A 19408-nucleotide genomic window follows, 5' to 3' on the forward strand; every position below is an offset into this window, starting at 1 on the left:
GAGAACTGTTCACAGAAGGGCTGAGCTACAGCTTGAGCAAGCTGAAAAATGGCATTTGGGGTCATCCCAGACTGATTTCATTTCAGAAGCTATTGAACAAATTTAATTTTTGGGTGGTGGCATGTTTTCCCTTGGAGGTGTGCACTCTGCAAACTTGAGCTGTGTTGCTGAAATGCTCAAGCAAGTCTGTGCTGCAGGTCACACCATTTCTTCTTTGGCTGATTGGGGCCCGGTGCTGAGCTCCAGCAGAGCCCTGGCAGAGCCCAGAGCAGCCTCAGCACCCGCAGAGCCTGGCTGCAAGGAGAGAAACCAGAAAGTGCCCCTCAGCTGAAGGCTCCTGTCCCCTTGTCCCAGCTGCCCGCAGTGCCCAGGCCATGCTGGCCGTGCCCAGAGCGGTGCCCAGAGCTGCCCATCACTGCTGCCTTTGGCAGCAGAGCAGGAGGGCAGGACATGTGCCCAGCCTGCAGCCAGCCACGGCACATCCAGCCCTCAGCAGCTGCCCAGAGCAGGATGCTCCTGTGCTCGCTGCCATCTCCCCAAAGCTCTGATCCCACCATGCTAAGCAGATGGGACCCACCTGACGCCATCCACCGCTGGAAGAAAAGCTGGTCCCAAACGATGTCCTCAGCCTTCTCCAAGGGCACGGCCCATCCACGCTGCAGCTGCTCCCAAGCACTTCCCCATCCAGACTGGACCCCACCTAGAACGCTTCCTCTAGAAAAACACACAACAAATGATTGAAAGTAGATTACAGACAAAAAGGGGAAACAAGAAAAAAGGTCAAAAATCATGTCTCTGTCTGGGGCTTGAGGAAGGCCCAACCCCTGCATGCCAGGGAAAAACCCACCCACAGGTGAGGGAAGCCCAGGCTTTCTCCCTTCCCTCTGCACTGCCCCCCAAAATAAGAGTGATCCCAAAGCAAACAAGGGCAGGGGAGCAGCCCAAGCCCTTCCTTGCCTGCAAAGCAAAGCAGCCCCTGCACAGGTTCTGGAGTCCCACCTCTGCTCCCACCATGGAGGTTGGTTTGTGTCGGGTTGGCTGCCCCAGCCCCAGCCCCAGCCCGGGGCACGGTGGGTGGTGGGGGCTGTTGGCAGGGCCAGGAGCCCACTCCCATTTCGTACCCACCCCAGCCCATGCCCCGAGCCCTGCCAAAAGCAGCTGGGCAGCCAACTGAAGGATCAGCTGCACCCGCCCCAGCAAAGGGGGAACCTTTGGTTCCCGGCCAGGCTGTGCAATGCCCAAATCTGGGAACATCCCCTGCGTGTGGACTCATCTGCAAATTCCCTGTGGAGCCTGGCTTTGGAGAAGGTGCCAGAATCAAAGTGATGTCATCTTCAGCCTGCCGGTGACCAGGTGGAGCAAGAGGTTGTCATCCTTGATGTCGTCCTCGCTGTCTCCAGCAGCAGCAGCCCCACCTGCTACAGCTTCTCCAGGGGCTCCTTCTCCTTCCCTGGGGCTGAGACCAGGCTGTCAGGGTTCTGCCCAGGGCCCCAGCTGTCAGGGAACCAAGGACAAGCAGAACCAGCTCGGATGGTGGCCACCAGTGCTGGGCAGAGCAGCTCAGCTCCAGCATAAGGGCTGCGTGTTCCCATCTGATGAGCCCTGGGCAGTGACACAGGCAGCACAAAAAAGTCTGGGTTCCTGTGCTTCTGATTGCCAATGCGTGTGTGGGGCTGTAACTTACCAGGGCCCTGCATCAGAGTGTGCCTGTGGCTCTTTCCCTTCCTCTAGGGCAGATGAACGTCCTGCATCCAGGGATCACACAACAGCTCTTCTAACGAAGGCCTTTCCATGTCCAGCATGGATAAACACCTCCTGATCAGATCTTGGCACTCTGGGCAGAGAAACCAGAACCCGCCGGTCAGTTGGAGAAGGCTCCTGTTGGCTTTGCCCCACTATTCCTGTGCCCAGGCCATGCTGGATGTGCTCAGAGCTGGGCCTAAACTTTCCCATCAATTCCCAGTTGTGGAGGAGAGCAGGAGAGCAGGACATGTGCCCCCTCCTCAGCAGCTGCCAGAGCGGGATGCTCACGAGCTGCTGCTGTCTCCCAGCACTGGTATTGCCCCTGTGGCCAGAGATGAGGATCCACCTGGAGAGAGCCGTTGTGGCAGCGAGAGCTGATGGTCCCAGCTGATGTTCTGGCACCCCCTGAAAGGGTGCTCCCCGCAGACCATCTGGTGCAGCACGATGCCCAGGGACCAGACAGTAGCTGGCTTGCCGTAGTACCAGCCAAAATGCATCCATTCCGGGGGGCTGTATGACCGTGTTTCTATGGAATAGAGATGGGCTTCAGCAGGGGGATGCTGCTGCTCCCAGAGCCTGGCCCCAGCATCCCTGGGCATGCGGGGGCTGCCCCAGTGGCACACGGGGTGACCGCTGCCCTCTGGCCAGCACCTGGGCCTTGTGTACAGACTTGGGGTTGGAAAAGAAGCCACAGATGCTGGAAGAGGGCAGCAGGAGCCCTGGCAAGGCCCAACCATGACAAGGAAAAACCCACTCAGTGCTGGGGAAAACCATGCCTTCATCCTCCCTGCCTGCATTGCCCCAAAGAACATTATGAATCCAAAGCAAACCAGGTGAGTGGAGCAGTCCAAGCCCTTTCTCACCTGCACACCAAACCAGCTGGGGCACAGGTTCTGGCCCCCCCCTCTCTGCTACCCCCACCCACGGGTGTTTTTGTTGGGCTGGCTGCCCCAGCCCCAGCCCCAGCCCTGGGCAGAGTGGTGGGCAAAGGCTGCCAGCAGGGCTGGAAGCTGGCTCCCCACCCAGCCCTGCTGAAACGCAACTCGGCTGAAATCTCAGTGCCATCAAGGGCAGCAAAAGGGACAATCCCCGATGCCACACCCAGCTTGGGCTAGGAGATGTTGGGCCATGAGATACCGGGACCGGGAGCACAGCCCTGTGTGGACTCACCTGCAAAGTGAGTGTAGGCTGTGTCTTGCAGGTAGGTGCCACAACCAAAGTCGATCAATTTAGCCTCCCCAGTGGCCAGGTCAACCAGGATGTTCCGTGGTTTGATGTCCCTGTGCAGGACCCCGCAGCTGGTGCAGTGCCGCACGGCCTCCAGCACCTGGCGGAACAGCTCCCGCGCCACCTCCTCGGACAGGAACCCCCGTGCCCGAATGAAATGGTGCAGGTCCTGAGACCGCTTTGGGCGCTCCAGCACCATCACGATGTCGTTGGGGAGCTCAAGCCACTCCAGCAGCTGGACGACACCGGGGAAGCCAGTGGACACCTTGGCCAGCAGCACCACCTCCAGGGGTGCGCTGGTGCCGTCGGGCTGCGGGAGGAGCACGATGCCGTCAGTGGGGCTGAGGCCGTGCCGGGGCTCGGGAACCCCTCGCCCAGCCCGGGATGCTCTGCGCCCTGCGCTGGCCCCACGCCCGCTCTCCCTCGAGGCGTCCCGGCGGCTTCCACCCTGCCGGGCCCCGGCTCATCCCCGCCCGGCACGCCCCGGCTTCTCCCGCTGGCCCCGCGCACTCACCAGCTCGCCCCAGTGCAGGACGCGGTTCCGTGGCACCCTTTTGATGGCCACCTGCAAGCCAAGAGAAGCAGCGGGCTCAGCTCGCCGCCCGCCCTGCCCAGCCCCATCCTCCTCCTCCTCCTCCTCCTCCTGTTCCTCCTCCGCCCCCTCCTCCTGCTCCCGCCGCCGGCCCCGCCGCTCACCGGGGCGCCGTCCGAGAGCCGCGTGGCCGCGAAGACGCTGCCGAAGCCGCCGCGGCCCAGCAGCGAACCCAGCCGGTACTGCTCCTGCAGGCCCGGCTGCGCCTCGCCTGCCGGCGGGACGCGGCTGTCAGCGCTCGGCCCGGGGCCAGGAGCGGCCCCCGAGCGCCCCTCAAGCTCCCCGGGCCGGCCATCCCCAGGCGTTCGCTCCTGGCAACGGGACAGCGGCGGCTCGGGGCCGGCGGCCGCGCTGCCGAGCGGCGGAGCTCGGGCCGGGGAAGCCGCAGCGGAGGCGGCGGCAGCGGCTGCGCCGCCTGTGTCCTCCACGGGGCCCGGGAGGAGCCGGGGCCGGCGCCGGGGCCGGGGCCGGGCTCGGGCCAGGCGGAGCCAAAGGGAGGCGATGCCGCCCCAGCCCCAGGCACTGATGCCCGCCCAGCAGCGCCAGCGCCAGCACGGCCAGAGCCGGGCGGGGGCGAGACGGCGGCGGGACGGCCGGGGCCGGGGACGGGACAGCCCCGCCCGGGGCCGGGGGCGGGCCGGGGGCATGGCCCGGCCGGGCATGGGGAGAGAGAGACCGGGAGAGGAGGGGACAGCGGGAACGGGAGAGCGGGAGAGGCTGCGGGACAGCGGGAGAGGGAGAGGAGGAGCAAGAGGGGCTCCACAAAGTTGCTGCTTTCGCTGCTCTGTCTGCTGCTGCTGCTGCTGCCGCTGCTGCCGCTGCAACTGAAGCTCCGGGGCCGTTTGTCCCCGTGTCCGTTTGTCCGTTGCCCGCTCGCCCCCGCGCCCAGCCCTGCGCTCCCCGGGGGCAGCCCCTGAGCCTGTCCAAACACGGGAACTTTGCCCTGTTCAGCCCAAACCCAGAGTCTGGACTCCTGCACAGGGGCAGAGAAATCCCCTCGCTCGCTGCTGTGCATTGTCCCTGCTGAGGATCAAACCCTGTCGGGGCACATTCCCTGGCTGGAGGATTCCCTGGCCCTGGCCCTGCTCTTAAGGGTCCAGCACTGCTTCCAGCAACAATGGGAAGGCAAACTGTGTGCAGCTCATGGTATTTTCGAGTGTCTAGAGCTCGCTAAGTCACCCATCTTAGAGGTGAGATGCACTTGGAATTCATGGCATGGAGAAGTAGTGCAAGATGGAAAAGGGGAGCAGAGAAATAAATAGAGGAAAACATCTTAGATTGTTTCTTTTAATTTTCATTTCATTTCTTAAAAGCTGTTTCAGTTTTCCAGGAATCTTCTCCACAGTGATGTCTGCTCTTCTCAAGAACCTTTCCTGGAGAATGAGGTCGAGCTCCTGTCACAAGAGGTGCCACCAGCTGCAGCTTCTCTTGGCTTTCCACACCGTGTGTGCAGCAGGACTCCTGCAGCCAAGCAGGCCAAAGGTTTGGAGAACTTGACAGCTTGTTCTTTCTTTTCCTGCTGAGCTGGGGACTTGTGCCACTGGTGAGGTTTTCATTGGGACTGTTCCAGCCTTGGAAAACAGGAGGTGGAACCAGGACTTGTTAGGAAATACAAGCCTGACTGAATTCAGAGAAAGAACCTCCAGAGCCTGCAGCCAGAAATGGAGAGGTGTGTGATAATGATTTCCACATCTCCATGGACACCTGGAAAGTGATCTAGAAGATGAAAATGGGCTGACAGAGGGAGTTTGTTTCTGTGTGCAGTTTGGTGATTCTACATCTCCTGCGCTGGTATAAATCAAGAGCACAGTCAGTTCATGATAAGCACCAGAACAAGCTGGACCTCTGAGAGTAGGTGACAGAAAGAATTTGAAAAGGAGAAATGCAGGGAATGACTTGGTGGACATTGTCTGGAAGAAGGGTAATTTTTTCTAATTCTTTCTAGTCCATTGCTTCTGCTTTTATCCTTCTTACAAGGCCATTTGCACCCCAGAATCTTCATGAAATGAGAACCCTGAGCTTCTGGAATTGCCTGAAAGGTGTTCTGCAAGGACACTCAGGGTGAAACAGAAAGCAAATAAATTAAATTTTGAAGCAATTGTATTAAACAAAAACCAATTCTTAAGCAGAGATTGATTTCACTCCCCCAGACCAACCAGCATGGGCAAATCTCAGGCTCGGCATGGAGCAGTGACCTTGAGGGCTGTCCCCACTGCAGGGAGGAATCTCCACAGCCCCCAAGAAGGGAAATGTCAGGAGAGGCTGCCATTAAAGTTTGGGACGGGGCATTTCTAGTCTGAAGTGCTGCCCTGTGGGTCAGATGTGCCCCGGCTGGGCCAGCTCAGCAGCTCTGCAGAAGCTCTCAGTGGTGTCACTTGGTTGTTCCTTTCTCTGGGGATTTTCCAGCTCTGACACAGCTTCAGCTCCCTCTGAGGATGTGGAACTTAGGGATGGAGGAGTCAGGCTGGTTTCAGCATTATTCACCCCAAAAGCAGCATGACCCCCCCTCCTTCATTTCCCACTGGGGGCTTTGCAAACAGGGCCTTGCTGGAGTTGTTTGAGCCCAGTGCAGGCAGAGCCTCCTGCTCCAGAAGGAACTGCCTTTCCTGTGCCAGGAGCAGGGCAGGTCCCGCTGCAGGAAAAGCCCCAGGCCAGCCCCAGGCCAGGGAAGGCCTCGGGCACAAGGGCAGAGTGCCGTGCTGGGAGCTGTGCCAGGGAGAGCCTGAGGCACCAAAGGCACCTTGGCAGCAGCAGCTGCTCGCAGGGCATGGCCAGAAGCCTCCCTTGGCAAGCCGGCCTGGTGGCCAGCACTGCAGAGCTGCTGCCTCAGGGCTCATTTCTGGCTGGGCTCTGCCCCAGCCCACAGAGTGTGACCTCAGCCCCGACTCTGTCACGGCCCTTGTGCCTGAGCCCTGCAAAGCCCAAAGGTCACCTGTGCCACCCTGGCTCTGCCAGCCCTTGGGGCAGGGGGAGGAAAGGCAGAGAAGGGGCCGGGTTTGGCTGTGGGATGTGGGGTCCAGCAGAGACAATGAGGAGTCAAGGGAGCATTTCAAGATCTGCTAATCATGATGCCTGTGACAAAAAGTCTGAGTTTCCTGTCACAAAATCACTCTGGGTAGCACTGACAAAAAAAGCAGAGAGCCAGACCAACCCTTGGTATCCCTCCATTTCCAGTTGCACAGGGAAATGTAGAAAAAATTAGAGATGCTGAAATGAAACTGAAGTCTTCAAAAAAGGCCACTTTATTTAATCCAAGGCACGTTGGAAGTGGAATCACCCTGAAGTAGAGGAAGGTGAAATGAGCAAAGGGCATCTGTGTGGGACCAGCAGGTCTCACTGCACTGGGGCACAGGGAGCCCTGTTTTCCCTCTGGGCTCCCCAGGATTCAGGCTGAGAGCAGTGTCGAAGATGAGGCAGCAGCACAAACCTGAGCTCAAAAAAAAAAGGCTGAGCAAAGTTCAGCCAAAAAAGAGAAGTTTTTTTGAGGGGATTCCCAATAAAAAAGCCTAGGAATGACACAATGAAATCTTTCCCGGCTTGTCAATATCTTCTTTCAATAGTCCATGACTCCCAGAGTGAAGAAATGTCCAACAGCAGCTCCATCAGCCACTTCCTCCTGCTGGCACTGGCAGAGACGCGGCAGCTGCAGCTCCTGCACTTCTGCCTCTTGCTGGGCATCTCCCTGGCTGCCCTCCTGGGCAACGGCCTCATCATCAGCGCCGGAGCCTGCGGCCACCACCTGCACACGCCCATGTTCTTCTTCCTGCTCAACCTGGCCCTCAGCCACCTGGGCTCCATCTGCACCACTGTCCCCAAAGCCATGCACAATTCCCTCTGGGACACCAGCACCATCTCCTACTCAGGATGTGCTGCACAGGTATTTTTCTTTGCCTTTTTCATTGCATCAGAATTTGCATTTCTCACCATCATGTGCTACGACCGCTACGTGTCCATCTGCAAACCCCTGCACTACGGGACCCTTCTGGGCAGCAGAGCTTGTGCCCACATGGCAGCAGCTGCCTGGGCCAGTGCCTTTCTCAATGCTCTGCTGCACACAGCCAACACATTTTCCCTGCCTCTGTGCCATGGCAATGCCCTGGGCCAGTTCTTCTGTGAAATCCCACACATCCTCAAGCTCTCCTGCTCACACTCTAGCTTAAGGGAATTTGGGCTTCTTGTAGTCACTTTCTTTTTTGGCTTTGGCTGTTTGGCGTTCATGGTTTTCTCCTATGTGCAGATCTTCAGGGCTGTGCTGAGGATCCCCTTTGAGCAGGGGCGGCACAAAGCCTTTTCCACCTGCCTCCCTCACCTGGCCGTCGTCTCCCTGTTTATCAGCACTGACACATTTGCCTACCTGAAGCCCCCCTCCATCTCCTCCCCATCCCTGGATCTGGCCCTGTCAGTTCTGTACTCGGTGGTGCCTCCCGCCCTGAACCCCCTCATCTACAGCCTGAGGAACCAGGAGCTCAAGAAATCTCTCAGGAAAGCTGTGACTGGATGCTTTTCAGACTTTTCACTGTCCCATAACAGCCCTCACAGTGCTTTGCATTGGGAGCCAGAAAGGAGCCGGAAACACACCCCTGGTTTGGCTCCTGCTGTGTCTCAGCATTCTCCCTCCATCAAGGGGCTGCGAGTGGGTCAGATCCTGGCAAGGGACACCAGGCCAGCGACCCAAATTAACCAAATGGATATTCCAGGCTGTATGGCATTAGTTCTGGTGTAAAAGCTAAGGAAGGAGGAGGAATAGGGGGCATTTCCTATCTACAGTGTTTGCCTTCCTGATCAACCACTCTGCCTGCTGAAGTTCTGCTTCCTGGGAAGTGGCTGAACATCACTTGCTGACGGGAAGGAGAGAATAAAATTATTGGGTTTTTTCTCATTGCTGGTGCATGTAAAAACTTCCTCTTTTGCTACAGAAAACTGCCTTACCTCAATCTACGATTTCTTTCCCATATTATTTTCTCTCCCCTGCCCAGCCAAAGAGGGGAGTGCTAGCACGGCTTGGTAGGCACGTGGACTCCAGTGGAGGTAACCCACCAGAAGAAGCCACAGAATGCCTGCTTTCCTCTGACAGCAACTTTCAGTGTATGTCATGAGAGGCCAAATCTGCCCTTATGTAGATTTTAATTTTTTTTCTGCTTTTGATTCTGTTATATTAGAAGAAATGCTATTATTTACACTCTTAATCTCAATTATCCCTCCTTCTTGTGTGACCCAGAAACATCGTGTAGGCAGGGAGTCTCGCATTGTATTTAGGTGAAATAAATGAATATTCCACAACTTTTAAAAATTTTTGTACTATTGCCATCAGAGCAGGAATGAACAGAAATGGGCACAGCTTTGTGGCTGCCCCAGCTCTGGGATGGGCCCTGGGCCTGGAGCAGGAGCAGCTCTGGAGGGCCCCAAGGCCGGGGCTCTTGTGCTGGCCTGGGCAGATGGGATGGCAGCAGGGGCTGCAGAGCTCTCAGCACCTGAGGCCGAGGGGAGCAGGGCACCCAAGGAGCCTCCTTTCCCTTGGCCAAGCCCCTTCCCCCATGGTGGGGCTGAGTCCTGGCTGAGCTGCAGCTGCTGCTGTGCCCTTGCCAGGGGCTGAGGCCGTGGGGCCAGTGGCCAGAGCAGCCTGGCCTGAGCAGAGCTGTGGGGCCAGAGCCGGCTGGGCTGTGCTGGGGAGAGGCCCTTGGTGCTGCACAGAGCTCAGGGCAGCTGGCAGAGCTTGCAGGGAGCTGGGCTGGGCCCCGAGAGCCCGGCCCAGAAACCATCAGTGTCCATCTCAGCCTGGCTGAGCGTGCAGGGGCAGGACTCAGCCCAGGCCTTGTGGGGCAGGGCCAGCGCCTGTGCAAGGCATTGAAAACAGGCAAGTGCCCGAGAGAGGAGGCTGCTCTGTGCCCTTGGGGGCAGGGACACAGCAGGGAGGGGGCCCAGGACATTTGTCAGAGCCAGCCTCTGTCCCCAGCCCTTGGCAGCCCTGGCTGCTGAGCCCAGCTTTGGCCTGGGCTGAGTTTGGCTGTGGCCCAGCTCCATCCTCCTGCGGGGCTCAGGGCCTGTTCCCGGCCATGGCCAGCCCTGGCCGGCCTCTCTGCTGGCCCAGAGGCCGGCAGAGCCCGGGGCAGGGCTGTCTGTGCAGCCCCACAGGTGCCACGGGCTGGGCAGGAGCTGGCAGAGGCTGCCCAGCAGGGAGGCCATGGGGCACAGAGCCCCAAGGCTGCCGTGGGCACCACGGCACAGGGGCCGTTCCCAGCCGCAATGCTCCTGTCCTGGGCTGGGCCTGCACAGGGGCTGTGGCACCATGGCTGGGCCAGCACAGGGCCACCAAGGGGCCACGCAGCCGCTGCCGGGGCTGGCAGCAAGGCCGGGCACAGACAAGGAATTGCTGAGCGTGGCCTGCGCTGGCCAGGGCTGACTGTGCCAAAGGCAGAGCTCGGCTGCCCTTGGGGGCTGCAGGAACACTCAGGAGCCCAAAGAGCCTCCATGGCTGTGCTGGAGACCAAGGCTGGAGCAGGGAAATGCAGGGCTGCTGCGCCATGGGGAGGGCATGGAATTCCAGCACACACCTCAGCTCTCTGATGATCCTGGCACCGTGCTGGGCCCTGTTTCAGCCTGGAGCAGAGCAGATGTTGATGGCAGAGGAACCCTGCGAGGCTGGCAGGGACCTGCAGCTGGCAAGGTGCTCTGCTCTCCCTCAGCTCTTCTCTGAGAGATCCAATCCCAGCTGGGCACCTCAGGGCACAAGTGGCACTGCCTTTTCATGGGCACACAACTGATGACTGCCTGGAAAGGGGCACAGGTGTTAGTACCTGTACATTTCATAATATACAAGCATATTTTTATTATCTGTGTCACTTGAGTACTTTTAAGAAATGGCAAAGTTTTCCCATCAGGAACAGGAATTTCCTGGAGGTGTACTAATGGCAAGAGGAAAAATACTGATCTTGCCTTCTAATTGTGTCGCCAATATTCTGTTTATTATTTCCTCTCCCTCTTCCTTCGGGTGTTTCCCGCTCTCCTGTTTAAATGGCCATGTCTAAGGCCGTCTCTTCACTAGACCAGCTGGATCTATGTACTTCCTGCTGCTCCCAGATTTCCTCCTCCAGATGCTTTCTGGTCATTCAAGTGCCTCTCCACTGACTGGTTTCATGCTTTGAGCTTCAGGGAGTTGTCCGATCTTTCTGAAGTTCAAATAAATATCACATTAGACAACATCCTCATTGTGTTTATATCTATTACAGAATTACCTTTTCTTATGTCTTTGTCTAAAACTGTTCCTGTACAGAAATCCCTTGGGGATGGGGGACATGTCAGATGCTGCTGGGACATCCCAGAGAGCTGAGGGAAGAGCTGGGATGGTTATTAAACTGTTCAAATGTTCAACCTGTGTTTGTTGGCAAGAAACCTTTCTGTGCCTCTGAGTGTCACCAGACCCTGAGCCCAAAGGACACAAACCTGATGAGTTGTGGTTCCCACTGCAGGGGCACTTGGACCTTGGCTCTGCACAGGAGAGCTCTTCATCCACTTTCCCTCTTTTCCTCCCTCTGGCCATGGAGGGAGCTCCTAACTTCAGCCTGTGACTCGTGTGTGCAAAGAGCAAATCTGGGCAGAACTGGGGCAGGGAGGGTTTGGGGGCACCTTGGGATCTGTGCTGGGCACAGAAGGTGTTTTCCATTGCTCTGAGACTGTCTGCTGTGCACAGTGGAGTTAATAGCCAGCAGAGGAATGTCTTTTGCATTTGATGGAGCTGTGCCTTCCCGCGGCTTTGTTGACTGGCAATAAATGAACATCCCTCTGTGTCTCGGACAGCTCCTTGTCCAGGGAAAGCAGGTGGGAGTTGGAGCCAAGGAGCTGAAAGCTGCAGGTGCAGCCTGGGCTGGAGGGAGCTCAGATTTGCACAAGGCTGCTCTGAGTGCCAGGGCTTGGATGGGGGAAATGGTGGGGTAGGGGTAGGGACAGAGTCTGATTGATTGTCAGCCATAAAGGGTCTTGATTTTCATATCTATTCAAACTGCATGAGAAGGTACTTGGATTCAGTGCCAATTGGAGAATGCACTTATCAATGTATTAACAGGGAAAAAAAACTAAACAGGACCTAAAACATATTTTCTCTCTTTTTTTTAATATATTGTATTCACTTGGAATAGGCTTCTGAAATCTGAAAGCTGAACAAGCCTCTGGAGCAGTAAAATTCAGCAGCAGCCTCCAAGGTGCTGAGGATGTCAGCAGCCCCCACTGAGGCCATCCCTGCCCAGAGACCGTGGGGGAATGGGCAGACAAGGAGAGCGTCCCTGGGGCTGGGGCAGCAGAACTCAGAGGCACCAGCGGCTCCAGCTGGGAAATGGAGCGTGGAATGGGGCTGTGAAATTCTGCCTGGGCTGTGCCAAGCAGGACAGACAAGCCCTGACCCCCATCCACTAAAAAACTCTTTCAAGGAGACATTTGAAAGGAATTACAATTATTTGTGTCCTCGGAGTTGGACTCACTGGAGAAATACCAACAAGAGATTCTCAGGAGCTCCAAACAATAAAACTGTGAGGAGAGGTCAGGGTAGAGTGACCTCCCCAGTGACCTCATACAGCTGCTGTGATGTCACACAGCCCCCTGTGATTTCACACAGCCTCCTGTGATGCTGCACATCCTCCTCTGATGTCACACAGTCCCTGTGATGTCACACGGCCACCCCATGATGTCACACCGCCCCTGTGATGTCACTGGCCAGTCTGGGATGTCCCACAGCCAGTTCTGTGATGTCACACAGCCCCCTGTGATGTGACAAAGCCAACTCTACTATGTCACATATTCCCCTGTGATGTCACACAGCCCCCTGTGATGTCACACAGCCCCAGTGATGTCACAGAACCTTGGCTCATTGCTGGGCAGCCCCAGCACAGTCCCAGCAGCGGCCTCTCCCTCCTGCCCCGTCCCTCAGCCGGTGCCGCCCTTGGGGCGCTGGGCCTTGGCTTCCTCTTCTCCCCGGGCATCCCCTGCCACCCGCCCGCCCAGGGTGTCCCGGGGAGCTGCTGCCCCTGAGCCAGGGGCTCTGCTCTGCTGCCCTGGGCACCCCGGGGCTCCCAAAACACCCCACGGCCAGGCCGGGCCCTCAAGTGTCACAATGTCCCCTTGGTTCCATCGGGCCCCGCAGGGTCACAGTGCTCCCTGCGCTCCCTGAGGCCCCACATCACCCAGCCCAGGCCATTGCTGTGGTTCCAGTCGCTCCCAGTATGATCCCAATGACTCCCAGTCACCCTAACCCCCAACCCAAACCCCCTCCCAGCACCACAAATGACCCCAATAGCCACCCCAAGGGGTGCCCCTGTCCCTGTCACCCCAGGCCATGAGAGTTTAATTAGAGCTTCTTCCGATAGTCCAGAAATGGACCCCTTTTCCAATAATCCAGTCTTTGCTGCAGGTGCCCCCCCGCAAAAAGGCGGGGGCAGAGCCTTTGTCCGTGGCTCAGAAGTTTTCTTCTGCTTCTGCACAGAGGGAGCCTCCTCCTCCTCCTCCTCCTCCTCCTCCTCCTCCTCCTCCTCCTCCTCCTCCTGCAGCGTGTGAGCCCCGCCTCCACGTCCAAATCAGACAACCTGTTCAAATCACTGGAGGAAAGGGAGCAAATGATATCAGCAAGACTGACAAGGATCATTCACCACAAGGTGAGGAAAACAAGGCTAATCAAGTCCAACAAGAAGCCCAGCTCAAGTAGCTAAATTCCCAAATAACTCCCAAATTCACAGGCTTGGGGGCTTTGCCAAATGTGAGAATCATTATTTTCTTTGTCCCTGTCACCTTTTTGACAGATACACTGAGCTTTCCCTTCCCTTTAATAATCTGTATTGGGCCGAATTTCCACTTTTCTTTTCTCGGAACCTGCCAGCAGCTGAGCTGGAGCTGTGCAGGAACCGATGAAATTTGGAATTGCCACAGAATTGCTTCTATTGTCGATTTCTTCATGTTTGGGATTTGTCTGCGTTTCCATCACAAGTGACTTGTGGGAAGAGCAAATATTCCTCAAGGCACTTTATGTAGGCTTAAGTTTGATTTCTGCCGAGTTTATTTTGTCCAGTGCCCAGGGGATGCTCAAGGGGTCTTTGTGCCTCTCGCCCTGGGAGATGCTTGGGAGGGGCTTGGGGGGGTTGCCCCTGCCCCTGTCACCCCAGGCCATTCCCTAGGCAGTGTCTCTGTCCCTGTCACCCCAGGCCATTCCCTAGGCAGTGTCTCTGTCCCTGTCACCCCAGGCCAACAAAGGTTGTCTTTGTATCTGCTCATTAATGAAATATGCATGGTCATTAGTGCTGTGATAGATGTATCCACTCATTAGTGAAACATGTATTGACCTTTCTGTGTTTAGAAGCAGGACAAGGCCATGAAATCTGACATCTGGCCTTGTCTGGGGCTGTATGGTCAAAGTCACCTCCCTTGGTTCCTCTTGGGCCCTGGCCAGGCTTTGGGAGGAACCCAAGAGGAGAATGAAACCAAATGTCCCTGCACCAGAAGTGCTGTCAGTTTGTTCATTCGGCACTGTCAGAGCTGGGCCCTCTCACAGCGAGGCTGGAGCCTCACCTGTGGCTGGAGGCACCTGCAGGAATTGCCAGAGTCCGGGAGTGGCTCTGCAGCCCTTGGCTGTGACAGCTTCCCCAGCTGCTGTGTGGATCTGGGGGATGGTAAAGCCTGAGGGTAACTGGGGCTGGATCTTTCTCAATCACTGCTGCAATCTTTGGTGGTGATGGCTGGGTGCATTGCTCAGCTGCTCCTTTTGTGATTCTTTGCTGCTTTGAGCTACAGTAGCTGATACTGATTCCTTCAGTTGGTGTCTGTGTCTTTGGTGCTGACCCTGCCCACTGGTAAAACAAAACTGGCACAGTCTGGCCAGATCACAACAAAATGTCACTTTTTAAATGTAGATGTGAGGAATCAGTCCCATCAGGAATTCCCAGATGAGAAGCCCTTCCCTGGAGTTCCCTGGCTCTGGAGTGGGCTGAGGTCAGAGCACCGTGTGAGCAGTGGGGCAGTTGGTTAAAAGAGGCTAAACTCCTGGATGTCTTAAAATGCATCCAAAAATTGCATATGGGAAAAGGAAAAGATCTTGTGGGTTTGGGAAGACGGAGATGGATTTTGTTAACAGCACATTGGAAACAGCACCAACAGAAGGAAAAACTGTTGTTAGAATACTCCCACATGGAGTGACAGAAGAAGGTTTAAATCATGAACTCAGGTTCATTTGTTCAAATGATATAATAATAATAATAATAATAATAATAATAATAATAGCTATATATAATATAACCCAATTATCTGTATTCATATCTGTATAATTTAAAATTGATAATGTGAAATAATGCTGACAATACTAATTTGACAGCTTTGACTGCTCACTGTGACACTGAATACCCCACAGAAAAGGACTGGCCAAGACCCAGCTGTCAGTGGTAAACTTTGTGAATTGTGTACAGTGAAGAAAGGAGGAAGGGATGAAATTGGCTGTTTTTATAGGATTTGCTGATACTGTGATGCAGAATGCTTTTTCTATTACTGTGAGAAATAAAGTGATTAAGACTGCTGGGTTTTTCATGTCCCAGACAATCCCCAAGCTGCAGGATTGGTTGAACGGGTGAAGGGATTGCTAAAAGAGCAGTTGACAAAAGCAGGAGATGGGAACCTGTCCCCATGGAGAAGCCATCTCCCAGATGTGCTCCATGCCCTTAGCAATGGCCCCCTGGGGAAATGGAAACCCCCTGGCTGTGCACAGCTGCTCCCAATTTGCAAATACAGCCATGGACAGTGAGACTTGGACTGCCTGGGAAATTGTTCTGGGTGTGATGGCCCTGGCAGGGCCAGCCCAGAGGCTGCAGGGCTGGACCTTCATGCATTGCAATTAGTTAGGATAAATCAGAAGCAAATGAGAGTTAACAAGACAGGAACAGGAATCCAGATTCCTCCAGGACAATTTGGTTTGATAACTGCTCACTGGAGCTTGGCCTTGCAAAGTGCTCATGTCATGGGAGGAGGAACTGATGCAGATTTTCAAGGAGAAATTGAAGGAAATTGGTTAAACAATAGTGAACAAGATTGGATTATTCAAACCCACAACATGGTAGCACAATTATTGATCTTGTCAGTTTTAAAAACAATTGGGAAAAAGGAGATCCACCTCAAATCACTGCTGTTGGTGGAGATAAAGGGTTTGGATCCAGCAGTGCTAAGAATGGAACCAGAGTGTGGGTCCAGAGGCCAAAAGGCCCTCCCGAGGCAGCTGAAGGGACAGCTCCTGGGAAAGACAGCACTGGTTGAATCCTGAAACCTGGGCAGAAACGATGGGAATGTGTCCCTGCAGCCAAGTGCTCTGTGTGAGAACAAGTAGATATTACAGGAGATTGTTTTACACATCCTGCCAGACCAAATCTCTCTGTTTGCCCCAATGGACAAGCAAAGGACCTCGGGGGCATTACTCTGGAATTAAAATGATGCCAGCTTCATGGACAACAGAATTATTGTCCTTATCCTGCATGAGATTGAGGAAAAAGAATGATTAACCTTGTCACTGAAGTACTGCTGATATCTGTAAGTTGTACGTTGAGAGTCAGCCAGAATCTTTGCCACAAACACCTCTAGAGGTTCACCAAGGATTAGTCATGGAAACTGTTTTGAAAATTTAAAGCTCAAAGTAGCCAAAGTACTCAATGTCACTGATGGCTGGGTGTGTTCTCAGCTGCAGTTGGGAGGAATGGGGTTCCCTTGGAGGGCCCACCCTGTGGGGTGGCCAGAACTCTGTCCATGGGCTCTGCCTGGTAATGGAGTCAGAGCAGGGACAGTTACAGGAAACTGCTGTGGAACACAGGGATACAAGGATCAGTTTGACAGGATTCACTAGGATTTCCCTTCCGGAGAAACCAAACCCTGTTCTAGTTCTAGAGGCCACGGTGTGAGAGGATTTCTCTGCTTTACCATCACTCCCAATGCCAGTAGAACTCGGAGTGCCGGAGCTGGTCAGTGTCAGTGTCACACCACTCCCAGCTGCAGGGCCACCATTTCGGGTCCTTCAGCAACAACCACCAGGAAGAGCTGGGGCCAAGAGAACACTTTCCCCCCAGGGAGTGCCGTGGGTTTCAGAAAGCAAAAGGATCTGGTTCACCCTGTGCCCCACGTGCACTGCCTCGTCCTGTGGAGTTTGCATGAATGAGCTAAATCAACTATTAGAAGAAATAGCAGATGCTCCTGTGAAAATATCCAAGAGCACATCCCGTGAGCTCCAACAAACACGAATAGGGCTCTACAGAACTGCATGGCCTTGGACTATCTGCTTGCTGGCCAAGGAGGAACCTGTGCTACCATGGGACAGGAATGTTGCAGGAATGTCTATAAGTGCTGGGTTTGAGGTCCAACAATCAGGAATGGCCTCAATAGAACAATCAGTAGAAGAGTGGCAGCAAGAAGAAAATTCTTCATGGTGGGATTGGCTTCTAAGTTGGAGGCTGCTGTGAAATGAATTCATGCAGTCACTGTGATCCTTGCAGTGTGAGCACTTGGTGTGTTATGATTCTGTATTCGAGTTGTTGTGACACTTCATGCTGGAAATGGAGACTTGTCTAAAAAGAGACACAGTCTCAAGAAAAAAAGGGGCATTTGATAAAGAAGAGAGAATAGCATCTAACTAGGCATGTTTTAAAAGGAATCAAATGATAGCTCTGAGTAATGAATTTGAACAGCACTTAATTGAAGAAGAAGAGGCACTACCTTTATGCATAACACCTAAATCTAAGCTCTGTTATCCAAAGAGTTGTTATGAACCTTGTACCTCCTCTATAGATCAAAGCACTGATTGAAGTTCCAAGGCCTGAGCACCAGGCCCTGACTGAGGCCTGAAGAACAGGCCCTGGGCCAAAGCTGAGCTCCACATGAACCTTTAAACCAAATGCTATATTTGTGCCCGCTCATTAACAAAGTCTTATTAGCAATAGGATCTGTGTATCTGTTCCTTTCTGAAAGACGTATTTTTCTTCCTGTATTTAGAAGCAGGACAAGGCCCCATCTGGCTTTGTTTGGGGCTGTAGGATCAAAGTCACCTCCCTTGGTTCCTCCTTGAGTCCTGGCCAGGCTTTGGGAGAAAGCAAACAGAAGAATGAAACCACAAGTTCCCACACTAGCAGTGATGTCAGCTTGTTTGTTTAACAGTGTAAAAGCTGGGCCCTCTTACAGAGAGGTTGGATCTGGGGGATGGCAAAGCCTGAGGGTGACTGGGGCTGAATCTTTCTTCATCACTGCAGGCAATCTTGGGTAGTGATGGGTGGGTGCATTGCTGAGCTGCTCCTTTTGTAATACTTTGCTAATGACAATGTGCTTTGCTGAGCTTATCCTTTTGTGATTCTTTGCTGTTTTGCATGATATAAATTTCTTAGGTTGGTGTCTGTGTCTTTGTTGCTGACCCTGCTCTCTGGTGAAACATGGCCCCATCCTGCCAAGTGTTACCTGGGATGACAAAAACCCTCACTCCAAATGTCCCCCCTTCCTCCTTGTTCCCCCACTTTATACACAGAGCAGGATGTCCGATGGTCTGGGGTATCCCCGGGCTCAGTTGGGGTCACCTGTGCTGGCTGTGTCCCCTGCCAAGCTCCCCACAGCCCCAGCCCCTCCCCAGTGTGGCCGGACGAGGGGCAGGACAGGGCTTGGCTCAGTGGGAGCTCAGCAAGAACAAAACCATCTCTGTGTGCTCAGCCCTGTGCTCAGCACCCGGCCCAGCAGTGTCTGAGTGCCAGTGTCTGTGCCATCAGTGCCTGCCAGGGGTTTCCATGGCAAGTGCCAGCACAGGTGACCCAGGTGTCACAGCCAGTGAGGGCTGCCATGGAAACAGTGCCCAGCACGGCCCCTTTCTGTCTGGCTGGCCTTTGGCCCTGGCACTGCCCTTTGCTGCTGGTTCCGTGGCGCCTGAGCGGCCAGCGCGGCACAGGGCAGGTGGCCGTGGCACAAGGCCCCAGCACGGGATCCCCTCTGGCTCTGGGCAGTGAGAGCAGCCCTGAGCAATGTGCTGGCACCGTGGGGTCAGTGCAGTGACCATGGCCACAGCCCCTTGCACTGGCCCAGGGCAGGTTGGCATGATGATCCACCCTCACAGCTGGCCCAGGGCAGCTCTGCAGTGCCCTTCCCCACAGCCTGTCTGCACAGAAGCACTTCCAGGGCTCTCTGCACTTCCCTTTCCTCACTCTTGGGTCACTCCCACACCTCCCAACAACCCACTGGATGCTTTGGACTTCCAAGCTGCTCTGGCCTCCAGGAGCTGGTCAAATTCTGCCCTGAGCCAACTCTGCATTTGTGTTTATTGCAGAAATTCCTGCGTGTCTAAATCATTCCTTGCATGGTTCTGCCTTGGGGAAGGGGAACCACCTTGGAGGCACCTTGGGCTTGGCACAGCCTTGGAGGAGGGTGTCTGTTTTCAGTGGGGAAACTCAGGAGTTTTCTATTGCTTGAAAAAGAAGAAGAAAACCCCTCTTTGGCTGTGCACAGCCACTTCTCTGAGCAAAGCAGGTCTCGGGTGAGTGAGGAGAGACAGGATGGGCTTGGGGAATGTGGAGCAAAGTTGTCCCCACTGGGTCACATCTCAAGGCACAGCTTCTCTGAGCAGGCCAGACCTCGTTAGGAAAGACCCTGGATCAATATCAGTCACAGAATGCTGTAGTCATATCTTCTCACAAAAGAACAGGAATAAAATGCATCCTTTATAACAGGAATGTGGCTTTTTTAGAAGCTCTTTGAAACATTTCTCCATAATTGCAGTAGGAAAGCTTACTGATGAACTGCCCTAGGCCAGAGGGAAATCTAGGCACAGCCAAGGTTTGTCAGGACTTGCTTGATCCTAATGAGCCCCGTGGT

At 54.8% G+C, this 19408-nt stretch overlaps 2 protein-coding genes across 5 annotated transcripts; one reads left to right on the forward strand and one right to left on the reverse strand.

Annotated features, from left to right (window-relative positions):
- Nucleotides 1–81: 81 nt before the first annotated feature.
- Nucleotides 82–5657, reverse strand: LOC128783277 (serine/threonine-protein kinase pim-1-like). Of its 4 annotated transcripts, XR_008429051.1 has the most exons (7): nt 3667–5651; nt 3485–3535; nt 2914–3280; nt 2090–2269; nt 1685–1834; nt 578–1494; nt 82–294 (listed from the first exon to the last, which is right to left on the reverse strand). XR_008429051.1 is itself a non-coding variant. In XM_053933933.1 (6 exons), exons 1-5 carry the CDS (start codon nt 4222–4224, stop codon nt 1728–1730), a joined length of 1263 nt encoding a protein of 420 aa, XP_053789908.1. In that variant the 5' UTR covers nt 4225–5652; the 3' UTR covers nt 1502–1602; nt 1685–1727. The 4 variants fall into 4 exon arrangements, 1 of the variants encoding a protein (XP_053789908.1); XR_008429053.1 differs by lacking the exon at nt 2090–2269 and having other exon boundaries at nt 3667–5657; XR_008429052.1 differs by lacking the exon at nt 3485–3535 and having other exon boundaries at nt 3667–5653.
- Nucleotides 5658–6804: 1147 nt separating this feature from the next.
- On the forward strand, nt 6805–8764 carry LOC128783278 (olfactory receptor 14C36-like). The gene has a single exon (XM_053933934.1). It carries the CDS (start codon nt 7083–7085, stop codon nt 8283–8285), a length of 1203 nt encoding a protein of 400 aa, XP_053789909.1. The 5' UTR covers nt 6805–7082; the 3' UTR covers nt 8286–8764.
- Nucleotides 8765–19408: the final 10644 nt, after the last annotated feature.

The sequence above is a fragment of the Vidua chalybeata genome, unplaced genomic scaffold (genome assembly GCF_026979565.1).
Source record: "Vidua chalybeata isolate OUT-0048 unplaced genomic scaffold, bVidCha1 merged haplotype W_reject_6, whole genome shotgun sequence".
Taxonomy (NCBI): Eukaryota; Metazoa; Chordata; class Aves; order Passeriformes; family Viduidae; genus Vidua; species Vidua chalybeata.